Source organism: Labrus mixtus, chromosome 4 (assembly GCF_963584025.1).
Source record: "Labrus mixtus chromosome 4, fLabMix1.1, whole genome shotgun sequence".
NCBI classification, from domain to species: domain Eukaryota; kingdom Metazoa; phylum Chordata; class Actinopteri; order Labriformes; family Labridae; genus Labrus; species Labrus mixtus.
The window spans coordinates 13,294,498-13,309,090 of record NC_083615.1 but is presented as its reverse complement, the minus strand read 5'-3'; the positions used below and the strand labels follow the sequence as shown (position 1 = coordinate 13,309,090).

The window sequence follows — 14,593 nt, the reverse complement described above, 5'->3', positions numbered from 1 at the left end:
ACGGTAAGCTCACCTCTTCTACACTTCAACATATTACAACCTTATGATGTACTTCAGACCTGAATGATGCTCCGACTTTAATGAAATAACCCGAGGCGATGTATCACAGGTGTTGACTCTCAATGACATTTGTAACTTAAACCCTCAACCATAATGTAAACACATTTCACTTCAGCGTATACATGTACACTAAATGCTCTTAAAATGAGTGCTTTACCGGGGCGCCTATGTGACAAGTGTCTAAGGCAGTGGTTCTCAACTGGTGGGTCGGGACCGTAGTCACGTTTTGTACCATCTGAGGTCCAAACTGCACTATTTTTCATTCAAAAAATAACAGAAACTTGGGTCACGGTTTTCATGAAGGAGTTGGTTGTGGGTCCTTGGGCTAGTGTAGTTTATTAGTTTATTGTTTCATGGACAGTCCCCTTTAGTTACCTGTACTGTAAAAGGAATTTCCAGCTGTAGTCCCCGGCCAGTTGTCAGTAGGCAACCTAAGATGCTCTTAGGGACTATAGCCTCTGTACTGTGGCTCCTTTCCTTCTTGTCATTCCTCTCTCTCTCTCTCTCCCTGATTTCTGACTATATCAACTGTCCCGTCTCTAAAAATAAACCTTTAACAAAAAAACAAAGAGTGCTTTTCATACTGAGAACTAATCAAACATTTGGTAGTTGCTCCTTTGTAGAACATAAACTGATTTGTCAAACTGAAAACCTTTTTTTATTTTCGCTTTAATGTGATGCAGGCGACTGACTGTTGTAGCAGGAGACATCTTCACCCAGACAGCTCAGTGATACATGAAAACAGCACAAGAAGGGGATTTCACATTTGCATTAAAAAAAAAGAAAAGAAACGAGTGTATTGACGGACAATTTGCAGAAGGCCATTTGATTAAAGAAATATTCACAAAAAACATAATTTACATAGGATTGTTTGGCCACAAAAAGCTGACATCACTTCTGCAAATGTTTGAAATACTTGAAATTAAAATATACTTGGATGTTTGCAAGAACAGGCTTTACTGCACCCCAAAAACAAACATACTCATGCTTTAGTACCTAGCACCATGTCAGCCTTACTAGGCAAAAATGTTTTGTAGTTAAATGACCACCCAAGCAGAAAAAAGAATCCAATCCGCTGTAAAGAAAACGTCCTCACTCAGCACAGATTCTGTCTCTAATGATGAAACACAAAACAACACTGCCCACGGTTCGTCGTCTACGGTTCGACCTCCTCATTAAGAGTTTCACCACTTTCTTCTGGGCTTGTTTAGTCCGTCCTGTGGGGAGAATTCCTGAACCAGCCGAGTGCAGTGAGTGATGGAGAAGCTGTAATGGTCCTTAGCTGATGTCTCAGGACTCCAAAAGCCTGGAGATCTACATCCCGGCTCTAACAGACAAACTATCAGTCTTTATGTGAGCTCCACTTTGCTGGGTTTAGTCCACACTGAAGACAACAGGTGAAATGATGTTCATGATTTGGGGCAAACTTTAAGTGGGCTTCAGGCTGTTTTAGAGCAAAGTCCGAGCCACGTATCTTAGGAGCCCTCCATGTCTGAAAAAGATAACGTCCGTCTCCGTGTCGAACAGCGCTGTGACGACGAAGGACTTTCCTTGGCTTGTCTGCAAAACAACACAGAAACAACTCATTTACTAAACCCTTATTTTTTATTTTTTTATACATTGAACAGTTAAAGAAGGTGTAACACCACCGTAGTAAGCCCTCTGACTGTAGAGGTACAAAATACAAATCACCATGACAACTAGATTTCAGCTTGGTAAGTAAGAATGAAGGGAAAAGGTGCAAATACTACAACAACAGAATCTGAAGTGTAATTAAACCTGTAAACAGCGCACAAGCACTTCATTCCAAGCGCTCCAGAGTGCACAGCCAGCACCTGGTGGACATGGCCTTTATTGTGTTCCATATGCCAGAGAAGTTGTTGCCTACCTTGACTGTGAGCTGCTGCCTTGGACTCAGACTCTCTGGCAGAGTGATGGTGAACCTCTCCTTCCCGCTGAGCTCCAGTGAGTCCGCGTTCTGACCGGGCAGAAACTCCAGCGGCATGATGCCCATTCCCACCAGCTGGTTCTTGTGCAGCGTCTCAAAGCTCTCGGCGATGACCGCACGTACGCCCTGTTGACCGCAGAGAAGCCGGAAAGAGTTTAAATTTTAAGACGACAATGAAAAACAATAACGTGTTGTAGTGTGATGTGTGCACTGCACTTTACCAGCAGGTATGGTCCTTTGGCTACCCAGTCCCTGGAGTTTCCAGAGCCGTAGTCTTTGCCTGCCAGGATGATGAGAGGAATGCCGTCTCTCTGGTAGCGTTCAGCTGCCTCATAGACGTCCAGCTAATCACACAAACACAAAGAGAATGTCTTATTGGCAGCATGTCTGACACTAAAAAAAACTAACCAGAGGGTCAAAACTAAAACAACAAAGTTCACAGATCTGAACATTGTGACAGCGTCAGCAGCACGACTGGCGGTTGTTTCAGGTGAAGCATGAAGAACTGTACAGATAAATCCACCTTTGTGTCCGTGCTGTTAATGAAGTCGACACTCACTGTCTGGCCTGAAGGAATGTGCAAAGTCTTAGGGCCCGGTTTGCCGATGAATCGGTTTTGGAGCTTGATGCTGGCGAACGTGCCTCTGGTCATCACTGCGTCGTTCCCTCTGCGAGCGCCGTAAGAATTAAACTCCCGTGGCGTGAGGCTGAGGAAAATATTCAAAAATAAGAGGTGAATACATTTGAGAGTTTGAATAGTTATAAATAAAACAGTGACAGAAGTCCTGTCAATGAAAAGTAATCCACTGAGGTTTACTAAGTTCTTGTATTTTGATGTTCTGTTTTTGCTGTAAATCTCCAGAATATTATTTTTTTTAGCAGTTTCCATTGGAAGTCTAAAACCAACTGGAAGCCTAGTGGTTAATGCGCACGCCCATGTATGGACGCTATGGTCCTCCAAGCAGGGGACCCGGGTTCAAATCCTTTCCTGCATGTCATTCCCAACTCTCTCTCTCTCTCTCTGATCAATGATACTAAACTGGCCTGTCTCTGAATAAAGGGGTGAAAAACACCAAAATAAACCTAAACTAAAAACCTAAAAAAAAAACTACATAGATACAATCCTTACAATTAACTTTTTAATGCAAAATAAACTTTACTTTCCCAACTTCCTTTCTTCAAGTATCTACTGGTTTCCTGTCATGATTCTCAACACAATATCATTTAGTCAATCAGGTCCGGGTGTCAATATGAAACTGACCGTTTGCTCAGCAGGTACTTGGCGGCGGCGCTGACCCGGGCAATGCTCCCCGCCGGTGAGATGTGGTCTGTGGTCACTTTGTCGCCGAGGAAAAGTAAGACATGAGCGTTCTCTATCGTCTGCGGAGGTGACGGCTCTTTACTCTGAGGCAGAAAACAAAGCAGAGTGAGAAGAGGAGCGTGTTGTCTAACCTGCTGCTGGGTTTATTCATGTGCTGACTTCAATAACCGGACTCAACAAAAAGAAAGACTCACCAACTTGCTGAAGAAAGATGGTGAACGGATATATGTGGACTTGTGATCCCAGGGGAAAACCACCGAATCTGGACCGTCAATGTTGTTCCAGAATGTGTTCCCTTGCTGGAGAGAGAAAACATTAAAATCGACATTACTCCACTTGACTTTGGACATACTTGAAACAAAGACAAAAGAAGGTGGTTCCCTCACCTTCATCCTTCCCCTGAGATCATTAAAAATGGAGGAGATGACCGTGTCCTCCTCAGTCTGTTGGATCTCCTCCCTGGAAGGCCAGATGTCATGAAGATACACCTCCTTCCCCTCTGAGGTCACACCTGCACCAACAACAGGATGCTCAGAGTTAGTGACATCAGAAGAGAATTAATAATAAAAAAAGAACCACGGCTCTTCAAACTTCTTTCAAATGCATACTAACCAGATGAACTTTGCACAAATTGTGTTTACACCATGCCCCTGAAATCTTCCTGACGTGCTTATTCTCACATGTCCCTCACAGCGGAAAAATTCTGCCTGTTCTACTGGGTGGGTGGGAGTGGTCCGGTCTCAAGAGGCAAAGACATGACGTAAAAAAGACGCTGCAAAAATCCAAGATGGCAGACAAAGCAACAGAGTCTAACACTCTAATGAATGATTTTTGCCTTTAGATTTATTCTGCATTTTGGACATTTTCCCACTATCAATGATCGAGTGGAAAGATCCCACTGGTAAATAATGTAATATAAACCTCATCATCACTACCTGCTCACTCGTGGAGAATTTTCCTGAATATTTCCTGCTGCTACACACATTGGCTCACCTCAAAACAGAACCAAACCTACCAACACTTCATCTTTGTTTACAGGTCTACAGGCAAAACAACGAATAGCTACATGTTAACTCACTATACTCTGCCAGTTACCTAAACTTCCCCTGATGAACCTCAGGCTTAAGAGAATCTTAAAGTCCCTTAAATGCCTCTCTTACCCAGCGGCTCTTTCTCAAAGTCGATTCCCACAGTCCCTGCGAGAGCATAAGCCACTACCAGAGGAGGGGAGGCCAGGTAGTTGGCACGCACGCAGTCACACAGCCGTCCCTCAAAGTGCCTGTTTCCAGATAACACACCACAGGCCACCAGTTCCCCCTGAAACACAGTACATCATCAAGATGTCACTTCTGAGAGATATACATTTTATACAGTAGTACAGACACAGCGTGATGTAGCGTTATGTTACCTGTTTGATTGCATCAACGACAGCTTCAGGTAACGGAGATGTGTTCCCTACACAGGTGGCACAGCCGTAACCAATCACCTCAAACCTGCGGGTTGAAAGAAATCATGTTAGGCATCTACCGTCACAAAAACCCTAACTATCTCATGGGAGTTTATCCCAGGTCATTGCCTTTGTGTGTGTGTGTGTGTGTGTGTGTCTGTGTGTGTGTGTGTGTGTGTGTGTGTGTGTGTGTGTGTGTGTGTGTGTGTGTGTGTGTGTGTGTACATGCTTACCCAAGCTGGCTAAAGTAAGGCAGGACTCCACTGGTATTGAGGTAGTGAGTGACCATGCCACTTCCAGGAGCCAGGCTGGTCCGTATATAAGGCTTTACGACAAGTCCCGCCTCCACAGCCTTTTTGGCCAGTAGACCTGTCAAATCAAAAAAAAAAAATCTCAGACGAGTCACGCAATGCTGAATGTAATTAGAAGCAGCCACAGAACTTCAGTATCACAAAGCAGGAAATGAGTCGTCGTGAAAAGAAACAGAATGTTGGACGTAACATACATATTCACCTAAGAACTAAAAAAAAAGGATAAAAGCATCCAGCATGATAAGAGTTAGAAGCCTGGCTCAGCTCTGTACCTGCAGTCAGCATGACAGACGGGTTGCAGTTGTTGGTGCAGCTGATGACGGCAGCGATGACCACAGAGCCGTGTGCCAGCTGGTACTCCTGTCCACAGTGCAGGAAAGGAACCCGCATGTCCTGCTTCTCCTTAGAGACGTGGAAGCCTTTGAAGCCAACCTGCAGGGAAACAAATTCCTTTTGAGATTACACTCAGATACCAGGTAAGCAGAGTCTTCATGAACTCGTCTGAGAGGGGAAGAAGTTAACATATTTGACTTCTTTTGTAGTTTACCTTCTCATCAAGACAGCTCTGGAAGTCTTCTTTCATACTGCTGACTGCCACTCTGTCCTGAGGCCTCTTGGGTCCGCTCACATAGGGCGCCATGGAGCTCAGGTTAATCTCTATCACCTGCACAAAGGTCAATGTTGGTTTTTAAATCAATTTATTAAAAATGTAATTACTGTAATTTCATTAAAACAATAGAACATATTCCTCTTCTTAATCAGATAAAAAGATAATAAGGAAAAATGTCTATCTATCCCATTTATTACTTCTTCAGCAGTGATTGGGGGAAATTAAATATTTAATCCTCGGTCCTTTTAGAATTCAAGGGGAGATTTGACATGTTACCTCAGAAAACTGGGGGTCTTCTGATGAGTCTTCATAGCTTCGGAAAAGCTTTACAGCCTTCATGTAAGACTCCAGTAGTTCAAGTTTCTCCTGCGTAAAGTCTGGAAGGAAAATAAAGACATGTATGAGAACAACACGAGTCAAGTTTATAAAAAAAAAGAGACCGCTACTCTTTGTGAAGATGGACAGACAAAGAGAATAACATAACAATGGAATAGATGCACCACTGTGAACTCTTTTATATATTAATAATCAACAAACATCACAAGGGCGACTCACTTGTCTTTTTTAAGTGCTTTAGTGTGACTTGGTCGACGGGGAAGAAGCTCACAGTAGCGTTGTACTCTGGGCACATGTTGGCGATGGTGGTTCGGTCTGGAGCCGACAGCTGGGAGACGCCAGGTCCAAAAAACTCGACAAACTTTCCGGCGATCCCAGCTTGTCGCAAGTGCTGGAAAAAAAACACAAATCACATGACCCGTCAGTTCTCATCGAAAGGCAAGATTGTTCAACTTCAAGGAGCTACAACAGAACGAACTTCTTCATGAAACACACTTTACAAAGCTTCAGTCTCTCTGTGACCGCTGCCCATGAAGGCACACAAAAAAAACAAAAGTATGGTGCCACTAATTCCAACACTCGCGGTCACAAACTAAACGCACAGCGAGACACTCTCTCCACCTGTCGCCATGACAGCGTCAAAAGTGCCATGTATTAACTCTTGAAACATAGATTGTGGGAGTGTGAATATCCATTTCACATTTCATGTTTACCTTTGTGATGCCCAGGACGATGTCGATGGAGGTGGTGAGGGGGTTGATGGTGCCCACCAGTTTACAGCCCACCACTTCGGGAAGTGTCAAAGAAACCGGCTGGCCGAGCATCACGGCTTCTGACTCGATTCCACCGACACCTAGTGGGGGAATCAAAATGTCATTCATCAAGACGTTATTCAAGAACACAAGATTACATTGTAGAGAGAATCCATAGGAAGCTGTCAACATGCAAAGCAGCTACTTTCATTTTCTCCTCTCACCCTTCATCAGGATTATAACCATCAGACATGGCTGTAAATATAACTCTGTTGTAACTTGAGCTGTAATGTGTTATAAGAAGTTGACGGTTTGAATATGTCTTACCCCAGCCCAGGATGCCCAGGCCGTTGATCATGGTGGTGTGTGAGTCGGTTCCCACCACGCTGTCAGGGTAGATGAGACCGTCGTTGACTTGGACCACTCTGGACAGATACTCCAGGTTCACCTGGTGGACTGCTCCAACGTCCGGAGGAACAACGTTCACATTCTTAAAGGCTTTTGAACACCACTGTTCAATTGATAGAAAAGGGAAAGAGGCACTAGTTAGAAGAAAAAAATCACATTTGTGTCTCATCCAAGGTCCCAAAACAAATACCATGTTATTTGACTTTTTTCTTTGTGCATTACTCTTAAAGAGTGCTGTGCTGTAGGGGTGAGTCCTAATACCCTGCACTTTGCTCCCTTGTTTTAAAGAGCAGGCTTTTGGCAGGTGTTGGTAAGATATCTGAAATAGAGCCTATGGTGTCTTCAAAAAGGCATTCACTGGCAAGCGGCTAAAGGTTCTGCAGACTGTTCTCAGACTCAGATTATTTAACATTAACCATGAAATCAAACATGATACCAGACATGGACAAGCTGGAAGTGTAGTGCTGGTGACATTGATTGATCAGTTGAATTTATAAGATACAATAAGATAAAACTTTATTGATCCCCCATTGGGAGACGTTTTTTGTTACAACAGCTCGAGGAATATAATCAGCAAAAATAGCAAAAAGTGAATAAAAAAACATATTTACATTAATTAAATATAGGAAGCAAAAATACAATAGAAATAAAAAAAATACTAGGCATATACACTATGTATACTTTCACTTGTCCAATAGTCTTCAAATATCCTTTATTGGTGCTTCTTTTTATGAAGACTATCTTGTTAGACATCACGTCTAAGTATCATAAGCGTGTTAGCCACAGAACTCATTTTCTGCAGCATCCCACTCAGATGATATGTCTTAATAAAATCACATTTTCCCTTCCCGTTACCTTAAAGAACTGAAGTCTCTCTTTGTTCCTGACGAGTTCCATTTCCTGATTCTTCAGAGCTGTGTCAGTTCTGCAGGAAAATGAACAACAAAACGTTAAAAAAGAGGAACTCAGTGTGGGAATCAGTGAAAATATGTCAACTCATTTGATCAAGGAAATTCCTCTTTTTAAAAGGACTGAAACCAAAAAAAATGATGTGTCACTGGTTTTCATTTGATTTAATTCTAACCAGAGTTTGGGGATTTAACACTTAGACAAATCAAGGTGAAATGTTAAAAAAAAAAAGGTCCACCTCTCTCTCTTATATTTTCCACATTTTGTCAGACTCGAAAGATATTAGCAACATTGTGAACTACTAATTCATATATATGAATATTTCACTGCTGTGTCGAGTGATTCCATGTTGTTTTTCCACAGCAGGTTGTTGAACTCACTCAGACACGGGCTTCAGGTGGAAAGGACAGAGGAGAGGTGTATTCTCGATCTGTTGGACACTAGACGCCGAGGGTCGACCTGGGGAGGCCGGGGGGTCGCTGCAGGCCGCTTTACTACAGGAGCCCCGCTGGCCCCCACACTGCGAGCCTCCTCTGGATGGAGGCCTGGAGGACATGGAACGAGGAGGACCCTGGTTTGGGCCGTCCCCTCCACCTGGGTTTGGAGCATTCTGTATGGCACTGTGGATGAATGAGATGCAGTTATAACAATGTTATGAAGAACAACAATCTTGTTTATGTAAATACAGACATTATGTATCCTTTACTAAGTCAGAGGTCTAGGAAATAATTAAAACGTTTGCTGATCAGGATTTAAATGCCAGGTATGTCCATCTTTTACCTCCTTAATTTAAGAAATATAGAAAGGGAAAATATGAACATACCATTTGCTATAATCGATCTGTAAAGAGTGGTCTACAATGAGGTCTGTGGGGCACTTAGGGTTGACCAGGCCGGGGTCGACTCCATGTTTGGCCACAGCGTCCCTCATGGCTGCCAGGTCCACCATGGCAGGAATACCACTGTACAAGCAAACCAGGAAAAGAAGAATTATCCCTTTGAGGACTTGTTTAACAATTCTATTTGTCATGAACACTTTCTTTATGTCAGGCAACAAAAATAAACAATGTGTCATCACAAGATCAAACACACGAGCTCTTCTTGGGGTTGCGGTCTACCTAAAGTATGCTAAACTCACGTGAAGTCCTGGAGGAGGACTCGTGCTGGAGAGAACGGCACCTCGGCTTTATTCTGCTTCTGCTGCCAGTCCAGGATGTTCTGGACGTCTTCGTCCTTCGTGTAAAAGCCATCGCAGTTACGGATTGCTGCCTCCAGGAGGACACGGATGGACAGGGGCAGCTTGTCTAAACAGAGCAAACAAAAAAAGGTAATGATTTCAAAAAATAACTTTCGTCTACAAGTTTATAAACAAATGTTTCTTTAAAGCTGTTATAACTCTTCACAATGGTCCTCGTGCACATATTTAGATTGAAGAACACCATTTTAGGATGGTGTTGGGGTGGTGAACTGTCTCATCACATAGAAGAAGAAGAATATACTAAATTAGACTTTACACTCTGTTGTTGAACATGCTTCACACACACACACATGCACAAACAGGATCCTCTGGACATGCACTAATGGAGCACTCCTGAGCTGGTAGGGGGGGGGGTTCTGTGCCTTGCTGTGGTAGGAAGTGAACTGGCACCTCTCCAGCTACCAGACCAATTTCCAGATTTGAACAGGCGACCCTCCGATTCCCAACCCAAGCCCCTACAGACTGAGCTACTGAGCGTGTATAGCTTTATAATATACTGATAGACATCTAATGAATACTGAGTGCACAAGATCTTTATGAGCAATACGTAAATGTTTGAAATCACAGAAAACTCTCTTTTACTCACCATATCTTGGATCATTTAATTTATGTGGATTGTAGAATTTGAAGTTGCCATCTTTCAGTGTGTCAATTAGATGGCTGTATGGGTGCTCTGCAAAGTAAGAACAAACATTTATCAATACACAAATTCACAAGTACAGGACACTTTTCTCTGTTTTTTGTCTTAGCTTGTGTTTTTTGCAGGTCGGTCTGGTGTACTCAGAGAGTATTAAGCCTTACTTTTAACATGCACACAGCAGGGATTACTTGTATGAGAAATGTCTGAGAAGCAGGCGGGCGGCCATTTTTCTGTGCAGTTTGTGCACATACCTCATCCATACACTCGGCTTATTACATACCATGTTGTATTAGTTGTTAGAAATAGCTGAGCAGTTGCACTCTAGAAACACGAAAGAGTAAATTAGACAGCATGATTACTAATACTCTACAATAATGAGGATTTTCTGAGATAATGTCGCATTAAAGTCTTAGATATAGTACATTTTTCAGGAACAAAGTAAATGCAGAGAGGAGAAGGGATTGAAAATGATCTTTCTGGTCTTATTTATTCCTTCATGGCCGTAACGTTTATTCAAGGTAGCCCATGAAAAATCTTGTTGTTACTTCAACCGAGAAGGTTTTGGATGGAAAATTAATTTCATCAACACACTTGACAAAGAATTCATAAGGACCGAAACGTCGTGATTTTTTTCTAATAAATTGGTGAAGCTTAGGAAGGGTAGTGTGCAGGATTTTTATTTTCAAAATAAGATTCATAAAAGTTCAGACTCCTGAGAAGTTGGGTTGATAAATGTAGGTTGAAGCTGCGAGTTATCCTGGCACAGCACACCTCGCTGCTCTCACAGCAGGACGTCATGCTGTAACTTCAGCTCTCAGGTTACCTAACTCTGAAAGATACACTTCTGATCATTATCAAACTAAATCAACAAAGAACACACTAGATTGAAATGAACTGTATTTTAGCTCTTATGAAAACACAAAAAGGAAGAATGGCATCAAGAACAAACATTAAATCCTGAAATCATTACCAGAGCATACAGAGGAGAAAGTCAAGGCCCTCAGGCTAGCTTGGGGGAAAGATGTAAGCACTCATATCACAGGCCTTGTTCAGTATGATTCTGACAAACCTGATAATAAACTAATGTGAGTGACGCACGAGGTTTTTTTTAATATCTTTTACATCTGCAGCATTTCCTCTTAATATGTCCCCTCGTGGTGGGGTACTGCAGCACCAGTTATCTTACTGATGATGAAGGCCAACAGACATGATCAAAAAGCAAAATCGGCTATTAAGCTCAGTTTTCCTAAAAAGGGACACACCAGTTTAAAAAAAAAAAAAAAAAAGTTTGACCAGAGTCCATCCTCTGATGAGAGAACACTGTTACTGCAGCAGATGTAGTGTTAAAGGTATTGTAAGGAATTCAAAACAATAGTGCTGCAATAAACAATTGCTAAATTAATCCACACATTCAAGAGACGCCAAATGTGGTTTTCTTTAAGTCCAGACAAATAACATTGTTTGTTAGTTTATCCCATATAGATGTGGCTTCATCACTGAGATGATGTTGTCAGCTATGCAAAAAAAAAAAAAAAAAATGCAAATCAGACACACTGAAAAACATCAGTGACTGATCACAAGAGAGATCATGTAGAGCAGGGGTGGGCAACTGGCGGCCCGGGGGCCACATGCGGCCCCCATCAACCCTCAATGTGGCCCTCAGGTCAATTTTTACAAATCAATGAATTGGAAACATGAAGAAAATGTGACAAAATCTGCCATGAAATCATGAAAACCAGAAATACATCCATAATAATATTTGATCACTGGCATATGTTGAGTTAAATTTGAGACATAATTGTTTTTTGTTTTTTTTAATAATTGATTCATAATTGATCGTTTTTGTATACTACAATTTGGCCCTTTGGCAGGGAGAATTAATTGAATGTGGCCCTTGCCGTGACCGAAGTTGCCCATCCCTGATATAGAGCTTAATACTTATGGGAACCTTTGAATGTCAGATAATACACAAACTCAATGCTGCACTTTGATCTGTGTTTGCTTCATCGGATAATGTGATTGTCATACAGTAGTGGCCTATAATCCAACTTTCAACACATCAGTTAGCAGTAGACAGAAGAAGCAATCCATGTCTTGTCTTAAACTACACACTCATTACTGTACAGTCACACACTGCCATGACTGACTGACTGACAACATCCGTATACATCAAACACCCCTCTGCATGTCTCGTTATGTTAATGTTGCTAACACTGCTGGTCTCCTTATCGTAAAGCACACTCAGGCTAACCAAATACTTATCGCGCTACTTGCTGTACGTCGTCAGGAGATAAGAATAAGCAATGTAAATTAGCACATAATTTACGTTTAACAATGATTGTAAAGAAGTTGTGACATTCTGGGTCAGAGCAAAGACACAGTTGTCTTGCGGTGTTAGCTAACATAGCAGCTCTTGCTGATTAGTAGAGCAAACACTACAAAGCTAATGTTAGCTTTCATGTCTCCCAACAGTTTGACGCCGGTACATTTCACGTTATGTTGACTAACAGCGAACGACAGCCACGTCGTGTTTGTTTTTAATCGATTCCTGACTGTGAGGATGAAGGTGTTGGTAAGATGCTGGCTTGCTGGGTGAGTTAGCAGAAGACACCTCTTTACCTTTGACTGGAGAAGTGAGCGCCATGATGACTTCTGAAATCAACACGACCCGTCCTCCTCACTGCACTGGCAACACCGAGTCAGCCAATCAGAACACTGAGATCCACAGACACGCCCATTCATCGTCATTTACTCACTAATCACAATAAAAACATTTTAAAAACTGCATTTGACCCAGATTAATCAGTTTCACATCGCGTACAATTAACGATTTAATCTCACAAGAAATCAATGATTCATTCTAAGAATTTATGCGTTGCTAGGCAACCATTTAATTTAATCTTTTACGTCACATTTAATGAAGTGTTTGTCTTTTTTCGACTTATAATACAGACAATTTGTAGATTCTGCTGGTTTTAATCAGTTTCAATGTATGTTCTTTTTTAAGATTTATTTTTGGGCTTTTTTGCCTTTATTGTAGAGAAAAGTCAGTGGATAGAATTGGAAATCAGGGAGAGAGAGCGGGGTATGACGTGCAGGAGAATTTAATCATTTTCCATATGAAATATGGAAAACGGAGAAAGCACGTACAAGTCAAGAGCAGCTGATAAAAGAGAATATCAGAATCTTTTTTTTGAAAGAAAGAAAGAAAAGGAAGTATGATACAAAAAAAACAGGCTAAATCACAGGTTTCAGGAAATAATTAGTTCTAGGCCTGTCTAGGCCTGTATGGTGTTTCAGTGATGTCAAAACTTTGCTTTTCTCTGTTGATGCAGAGATGTCTCTCTCAATCCCATATTAATAAAATAAAATGGATTGACCTCAGATATTTTTTCTCAGGAACAATAATGATATATCTCATTAGCAAAACATTGTTTGTAGGTTTGGGAATTAATTTATTTGTGGCAACATGACAGGACAGGACATGTCCATTACTGACTGGGACTTTTATGGTAGTCGTCCGAGAAGCATGCTGCATTCAAGTAGTGTCGGACATATCGTAAAAAACAAGTTTCTGAGTTGTAAAATGCACGTGTACACCTGCTCAAGTCGGAACAGTTACATTCAACACATCTTCTTGAATCTTGTTACAACATTCTGACTTTCCGAACTGAAATCACGTGAACGCACCATTGACTGTAAATATTAAATACACTGAAGTTGGACGTTGGAACTCATAAAACTTGGACGACCCGAGCAGCACGTGAATGAGCAGTCCGTGACGTCACATATGTACTGGTGCTGCCTTCAGTGTCCCTTCGACTTTACAGCTTTCAACACTCAAATCAGAGATAGTAATAATAATATGCATGACATGAATACATCCTCTGTATGCCACTTGGTACATACATCTCTTGATTATTCGTATTATTCGTAATGATAATAATAATAATAATAATAATAATAATAATAACTTTATTTATATAGCACCTTTTAAAAACACAGGTTTACAAAGAACAAAGAACAAGAACAAAGCAAACTAAACCAAACACAGAAGAACATAAACAACAGCAAGAACATAACAGATGCAAAATACTAAAAATAATTAAATACAATTCAACAGAAAAGAACCCAAAGTGCACGATACCCAACAGACATATATAGCCCGACCGTCACAAGAACCATTATAAGAACCCAGGCAACACAAGAACCCAACAACACGAGCTGAGACCAAGAGGACCAAAGATTTAAAAATATGTAAGAAACTAAAAGAGCTGAAAAAAATAAAAAGATAACAGCAATAAGAAGGTAAGAGCAGTAAAAGAAATAGAAACAAGTGGTTAAAGGATCAAAAAAACAAAAACTATAATATTAATAAAAATAAAAAGTAAATATAAATATGAAACATAAATAGACAAAGTAAGTAAGATAAGAAATTACCAAGTTAAAACACAAGAGGAGATTAAGATAAGAGCATAAATAAAAGAACAGTAAGAAGTAAAAGAAGATAAAAATAGTAAAACCAGTAAGAAAAGACATGAAGAAGACGACATCACATAAAAGCAAGTCTGTAAAAGTATGTTTTAAGAAGGGA

The 14,593-nt window shown here is 41.1% G+C and overlaps 1 protein-coding gene across 1 annotated transcript; it reads right to left on the bottom strand.

The window, feature by feature from the left end:
* Positions 1–709: 709 nt before the first annotated feature.
* ireb2 (iron-responsive element binding protein 2) lies at positions 710–12,698 on the bottom strand. Its single transcript, XM_061035927.1, has 22 exons — positions 12,619–12,698; positions 9,946–10,032; positions 9,240–9,405; positions 8,926–9,063; positions 8,483–8,722; positions 8,049–8,118; positions 7,113–7,296; positions 6,747–6,886; positions 6,253–6,424; positions 5,974–6,074; positions 5,635–5,751; positions 5,360–5,519; positions 5,010–5,145; positions 4,738–4,822; positions 4,490–4,646; positions 3,716–3,840; positions 3,524–3,628; positions 3,270–3,412; positions 2,568–2,715; positions 2,230–2,352; positions 1,949–2,134; positions 710–1,620 (listed from the first exon to the last, which is right to left on the bottom strand). Exons 1-22 carry the CDS (start codon positions 12,641–12,643, stop codon positions 1,510–1,512), a joined length of 2,919 nt encoding a protein of 972 aa, XP_060891910.1. The 5' UTR covers positions 12,644–12,698; the 3' UTR covers positions 710–1,509.
* Between the last annotated feature and the right edge of the window lie 1,895 nt (positions 12,699–14,593).